General features: G+C 45.8%; 2 protein-coding genes across 2 annotated transcripts in view; both read left to right on the forward strand.

Annotated features, from left to right (window-relative positions):
• The window catches only part of fam83e (family with sequence similarity 83 member E), a 5,032-nt gene extending 2,157 nt beyond the window's left edge, over positions 1-2,875 (forward strand). The window contains 8 exon segments of the mRNA XM_025060124.1: positions 1-29; positions 109-522; positions 613-669; positions 1,050-1,100; positions 1,175-1,367; positions 1,451-1,669; positions 2,259-2,537; positions 2,598-2,875. The exon segment at positions 1-29 is cut by the window's left edge and continues 21 nt beyond it. Of these exon segments, the coding sequence (XP_024915892.1) occupies positions 1-29; positions 109-522; positions 613-669; positions 1,050-1,100; positions 1,175-1,367; positions 1,451-1,669; positions 2,259-2,441 (1,146 nt within the window). The 3' untranslated portion in view covers positions 2,442-2,537; positions 2,598-2,875.
• Positions 2,876-3,247: 372 nt separating this feature from the next.
• LOC103385674 (UTP3 small subunit processome component) overlaps positions 3,248-6,319 on the forward strand; it is a 4,562-nt gene continuing 1,490 nt past the window's right edge. Inside the window, 12 exon segments of the mRNA XM_017036938.2 lie at positions 3,248-3,444; positions 3,572-3,659; positions 3,977-4,033; positions 4,119-4,175; positions 4,256-4,375; positions 4,378-4,483; positions 4,571-4,692; positions 4,772-4,936; positions 5,028-5,099; positions 5,777-5,817; positions 5,907-6,003; positions 6,076-6,213. Coding sequence (XP_016892427.2) covers positions 3,428-3,444; positions 3,572-3,659; positions 3,977-4,033; positions 4,119-4,175; positions 4,256-4,375; positions 4,378-4,483; positions 4,571-4,692; positions 4,772-4,936; positions 5,028-5,099; positions 5,777-5,817; positions 5,907-6,003; positions 6,076-6,213 — 1,080 coding nt within the window. The 5' untranslated portion in view covers positions 3,248-3,427.

Genomic DNA, 6,319 nt, shown 5'->3' on the forward strand with positions numbered 1-6,319 from the left:
GTGGAGACGGTGATTCACGGCAGCTACAGGTGTGTGACTCCACGTGCCGTGGATGTTTGTCAGTTACATTTACAAAGACGTAACAGGCCGTCCCTGTTCTCGCCGCAGCCTCACGTGGACGGACGCTCACCTGCACCGGCAGTTGATCACCGTCCTCAGAGGCCCCGTCGTCGAGGCCTTCGACAGAGAGTTCCGGATTCTTTTCGCCGCCTCGCTCCCTGTGGCGGACACGCTCAGGGCGGCAGGTTCTCACGAAGACGTCAAACGGCGGCTGAAAGACTTGTCGGAGCTCCGCCTCCAGAAACGGCTGCCTGCGGAGTCAGAGATGATCAGCCCCCCGTCGCCCCCCCCTGACTCCCACCTGGACTGGGAGGCCATGGGTGTGGTACAGAGAGAGTCCATCCCAGAAAGTCCTCTGAGGAGTCACGACGAGACCGTGTTGAAGGAGACGCCTCTGACCCTGTGGTTTGATGACAACAACCCCCCCCACAACAACATGCACCACCTGCTGGACAGAAACATGTACCTGAGTTTTTCACAGATTTCCAGTTTTTACTCTGCAGTTTTTGAGGTGGTCTGTACCTGACTGACTTTCCTTCATTTTTTCCCCAGGGTTTTTGAACCGACCTTCCCAGAGAGCAAGCACGTCCCAGAAAAATCAGCGTTCAAGTGAGTCCGCCATGTTTTTCTATTTCACAGAGAACGAGTTTTCTCAAAGTCACGACGTCAATGAGTTTTAACTTCGAGTTTTCTCAAAGTCACGACGTCAGCGACGAGACCTGAGCTGAGCTGGTCTTCAGGGTCGGATTTTAAATGGAAAAATAAACAGAGGAATGTTGGGAAAATGAGGATTTATAATCACGATCCAGTATCCACCTACTTTACTACATGTGTATAAATACACGTACTTTACTACATGTGTATAAATACACGTACTTTACTACATGTGTATAAATACACAAATACAAAATGAGGAAGGACACACTGCTCTGAAGCCACGCCCCTCCATCCATGATTTATAAACAGTTTTCATTCATGTGTTCCCACAGCAACACTCGAGTGACATCATCAACTGATCTGACTCCAGAACGAATGAGAAGGTGACGAGCCACAGCTGGAGAAGGTTTGGTCAAATGATCCGATTTTTTAATCCTCCGTTTGGTTTCCTGTGAAGGGTGGACCGGATGGTGGAGAAACACTTTTCCAGGCAACTCCCTGCAGAAAAAACCACCAACAACAAAACACTGGAACAAAAACACAACAAGGTCACGACCCCACCTACAAATGGCAGAGAGCAGCCGAGCAGGAAGGAGGTGAGGGTCATGGAGGAAACGGTCGGCAGGGTGGAGAACGCCCCCTCGTCAAGAGTAGGTCAAAGCTGGCAGTCAGGGGTTTGACTCCTCCACTGATGTCAAGCTGAACCTTTCTCCTCCTCTTCATCACCTGACAGAAGCCCATCATCCTGAAGATGCCGCAGTCTGACAGTCCCAGCTCCCTGAGTGACATCATGAAGAAGCTCCAGCCTCAGCTCAGCCCCAGCAGGCCGCTGAACAAAGGACCAAACGTGGCCGTGTCGGAGCTGAGCCAGTCCCTGGTGGACCTGAGCGTCCACAGAGCAGATCTGAACCCTGAAGACAGAGACGTCCCAGCGCCCAGGCTGAGAGCCAGTGTGAGTATGAGTGGGAACTGAGGCAGGAAGTGAGGTCATCAGTGATCTCAAACAGACTCCACCTCATCTTGAACCTAATAACAATAAACAGTTTAGCTACGGTTGGCTAACATTTAGCTTTGGAGTTACACCCTATTAATCACAGCCCTGTAGTTGTCGCTTATATAATGTAATTATATGACATGATTTTAATAAGTCGTGCTTTACAAAAACATTTCAACGGTTTATTTTAGTCCAGCTCCAGACTGATGGAAGGGTTAATGATTTTAATGTTGTCTACAGTGTTTCAGCTCTTTTTCTTTTCTTTTCCTTCACTTCTTTTTTTTTAGAACAAAGCTGTTTCTAATCCAACAACATTAGCAACAACCTGCTCCTTTGACATTCACTTTTTAAACAGAGGTTTGAAGTTTGTGGTGGGAACAATGTTCAGGTTCACAAATCTCCATGTGTTTATAGATGGAAGTCAACTCTTTTATGATGATGTTGTCAGGGTTGACCTCCAGCTCAGGTGTTCTTTAACATGTTGTCAGCAGCAGCAGAAGGTTCTTTGGTCGTCAGTAAAGTTCTGCTCTCTGTTCTGGTCCCTCAGCAGTGCTACGACCCCGGATACATGACGCCTGCCTTCGCTCTGATGAAGAAAAGGAACGACGACTTGAAATCTGCGTTGTACAGAAGTCCAACAAACTTTCTACCCAGAGACAGGCCGCGCACGTCCACCCTGGGGCTCAACATGGATTGGAGGAGGTCGTTGGCCGAGAGGGAGCTGGAGTGAAGAGAAGCTGATCTTCTGACCGCCTGATCATCCTGGAGTGTAGGTGCAGAAGACTGTACTGTACCCTACTGTACTGTACCCTACTGTACTGTACCCTACAGTACTGTACAGTGCAGTACAGTACTGTACCCTACTGCACTGTACAGTGCAGTACTGTACTGTACTGTACCCTACTGCACTGTACAGTACAGTACTGTACAGTGCAGTACTGTACTGTACTGTACCAAAATGATCCTTCACAGTGTTAAGTACCACAAATAAGCAGGAAACAGTCGTGTCAGACTCAGGTGATGTTAGCATGTTAGCATGTTAGCATCTGTTTACGTGTCGTCCCAGTGAATCTGATGGTTGGAGGTTAGCGGTGATTTAAATGCATAGCGTCTGATGTTTACCTTTTGTAGAAGTACATGTATGAATAAAAGTATTTTACTCTTTCTGCTGACACTGAGTGATGTTTGTGTAGCTGTGATGTTCGTCACAAGTTCGTCATGAAGTAGTATTCACCTCCACGGAGTAAAGCTCAGTGATGACTGCGTTATCTCCTTTTTAAAATTTAACAACGCATACTCCCACCCGCCCCCTACCGGCAGTCAATGATATTAACGGGTTTAGTTGACTTTAGTTGTAAAAATAAAAAAAACACTGAAAATATTTTTAAAAAGTACAAAAAGTAGGCTCTCTGCAGACCATCTCTGTTGTGTGACTATAACTAAATCTTATGAGTGGATGTAAACGGTGATGTTGAGCTTTTTTTTGTGCTAAAAGTACAAGTTACTCTTTTACTTCCGTACAGTAGGTGGCAGTAGATAGCTTGTTTTACGACCGCCGACTTCACTTCACTGCCAGAGAAGAAATCCCGGAAGCACATGGTCTGAGTGTGAGGAGGCTGTAGTTGTTTTATATTTTCATCAGACGTTTAAAAAAAGTGCATTTTTACAAAACGTTTCTTGTGGATAAGTTGAAGAAGAACAACGTTTACTGTCACCATGGTTCGAGCCCGAAGGTGAGTCAAGTCTCGTCCCGTCGTTGTTGTTTTTATTCACGTAGTTCTGGTCCGACGTCCACAGCACAAACAAAAGTTCGGTTGAACACGGACTCAAATATTCATCTGAGTTCGACCTTTTCTTCAGGGTGAAACCCCCGCAAAGACCCAGGAAGACGGAGAAGTTCGATGAAGATGACCCTGAAGCCTACTCCAACATGCCGGTCCCCGACAAGGTTAGAGAACTAACCAGTTGTAGTTGTTCTTCGATAACTTGGTTAGTCGTATCAGCGTTAGTTAAATGTACGCAGTTTGTGACTAATGTAGTCATAATGGTTTACATTTTCTTCAGATTTAATACAGAAGAATAAAGAATGACGTCAAAATGTAGTCATTAATTTTAATGTTGTTCTTATTGAAACCTTATCGATGTTAACGGAGCTCAGTGTTAGTTATTTAATATTTACTAATTAGATTCATTATGACACGAACTGATTTTATTAATTTAACTAAAAGACTCTGGAAATTCAAACACTGACAAACTACTTTACAGAAGTCGGCCGACTTCACCAAGGACAAAGTGGACGAGTTCCATGACCAGAAGATTGCGGTGAGTGAGGCTCACGTGTGTGTGTGTGTGTGTGTGTGTGTGCGCGCGTGTGTGTCAACTTCATGTCTGTTTTGCTCTGCTGTAGAAACTTCTGGCCCGTGGCGTCCAAATGGACAGTGATGACGAGGACATCGATGAGGAGGTGATTATTGGCCTGAATTCTGACGTCTGAAAACTGTGGTCTGGTCCAGAACAGAACCTAAGATCATCTGTGATTGACAGGAGGAGGTGATGGCTCTGGAGGACTCTGAGGAAGAGGAGGAGGAGGAGGAGGAGCAACAAGAAGAAGCAGAAGAGGAGGAAGAAGAGGGGACAGACATGGAGAGTGATTTAGAGGCCTCCTTCATTTAAAAACCGTTGAACTAAAACTTTTTTTTTCAGACCTTCCAAATGAAATGGCGTGGGGCAGAAAGAAGAAGATGTTCTACGACTCGGACTACGTTCAAAGCAGTGAGAGCGTCTTCACCCCCGCAGTGATGTCATCGCCCTGACGGTCCTGTCGTCCACTGTGTTTACATCTGAGCCGTGTTGTTACAGGAGGGAAACAAGTGGAAGTGTTGGAGGCTGAGGAGCAGGAGGAGGAAGAGGAGGCTAAAAACATCCAGAAACGTCTGGCCGCCAACCTGAGCGAGGAGGACTACGACCTCAGCTTCTTCCAGGTGATTTTCACTGCACGCCACCTTGACCTTGTCTTCACTGCAGCGTCTCCTCAGCTCGTCTGGTGTTTGTCATCTTTAGGAGTTTGCTACGGCAGAAGATGAAGGTGAAGACGAAGAAAAGGCCCCGGAAAGACAGGAGAAGATTGTTAAAGACCTGCAGCAGATGACCAAGAAGGAGAAGATGAAACTTCTGAAGAAAGAATCACCAGAGCTGCTGGAACTGATCCAGGACTTCAAGACCAAGGTAAAACTCAGAGCTGCCTCAGGGCCGGGACTGAGACGGGACTGAGACGGGACACGACCTTTATGTTTCTGCCACTGCTTCACGTCCACAGCTGACGGAGCTGAAAGATGAGCTGCAGCCTCTGGTTCAGATGGTGAAGGATGGAAAGATCCCAGAAGGAAAGGTCGGTCTGACTTTTCTAGATGTTGATTAACAAACAGAGGTTGATTTATTCTCTAATATCACCTCATATCTTTACAGTCGTCGTAAATTGTACTACGTTTTTCAGGCTGTTTAAGGACAAACACTTTGACTACACAGTATTTTGATAAGTAACGATACTGAGCCGTGTCAGAGCGGACATTCAGTGACTGACAGACCACACGCTGGTTCATGAGCTGCTCATTTATGTTTATTTTTGTTTTTCTTGATGTCGACCAGTTTTAAGAGAACGGGAAACAAGTAGTGAAAATAGAAAAGTTAAACATATATTTTAAATATATATATTTAGGAGTGACAGGAATAAAACAGTATAAAATACATTTTAACATCTATAGATGTATAGAAATAATAATATATCTATGTTTGGGTTTGTTTTTTTGGTGGCAGCAGATTTAATGAAACAAAGCTTCAAATCAGGAAAATTGTAATCAAATAATTTTCAGAACGGAGGTTTAGTCGCGTCGATGAACGGATGCTAATGTGTAGCAGTTAGCATTTATGGAAACAGGATTTGCTCTTAGATAAGGTGAGGAGGCTGCCCCCTGGTGTACACACATTGCTCTTAAACACTTTAATGCTATTCACCAGCCAACGTCAAACCTTTGTTGTTGTTGTTGTTGTTGTTGTTGTTTTCTGAAGGGCGCTGACTACCTGAAAACCAAACAACAACTTTATCTGAAGTGAGTGCAGCCACGTAGGTCACATGACACACCATAAATATCCACCTGATCGTTTGTTGTCGTCCTCATCGACGTCTCTCTCCTGACAGTTACTGCACCAACATCAGTTTCTACCTGGTGCTGAAAGCAAAGCGACTTCCTGCTCATAACCACCCTGTGATCGAGAGGCTGCTCAGCTACAGAAACGTAAGTTCAACAGCGGGACGAGGCCCGAGCGTCTGAAACGACCGTTGTTGACCCTGACCTGTCGGCCCACAGCTCATCAATGACCTCGCGGCGGTGGACGCCAGACTAGCACCAGAGTTCCGCAGGTTACTGTCTGGTGAAGAAAACGCCAAGGCGGCGGCGGCGAACGGCAAGAAAGTCCGAGTGTCCGGTAAGAAGGAGAAGGTGAGTTTGTTGTTTCAGCTTCTGTTTCCTCCGTCACTTCATGTTATTACTGTCATTAACATCATTTTATCACCGATCAATGAAATCACCGTTGAATCTGCTCCGTGTCCTG

Source organism: Cynoglossus semilaevis, chromosome 11, assembly GCF_000523025.1.
Source record: "Cynoglossus semilaevis isolate Cse_v1.0 chromosome 11, Cse_v1.0, whole genome shotgun sequence".
NCBI lineage: Eukaryota > Metazoa > Chordata > Actinopteri > Pleuronectiformes > Cynoglossidae > Cynoglossus > Cynoglossus semilaevis.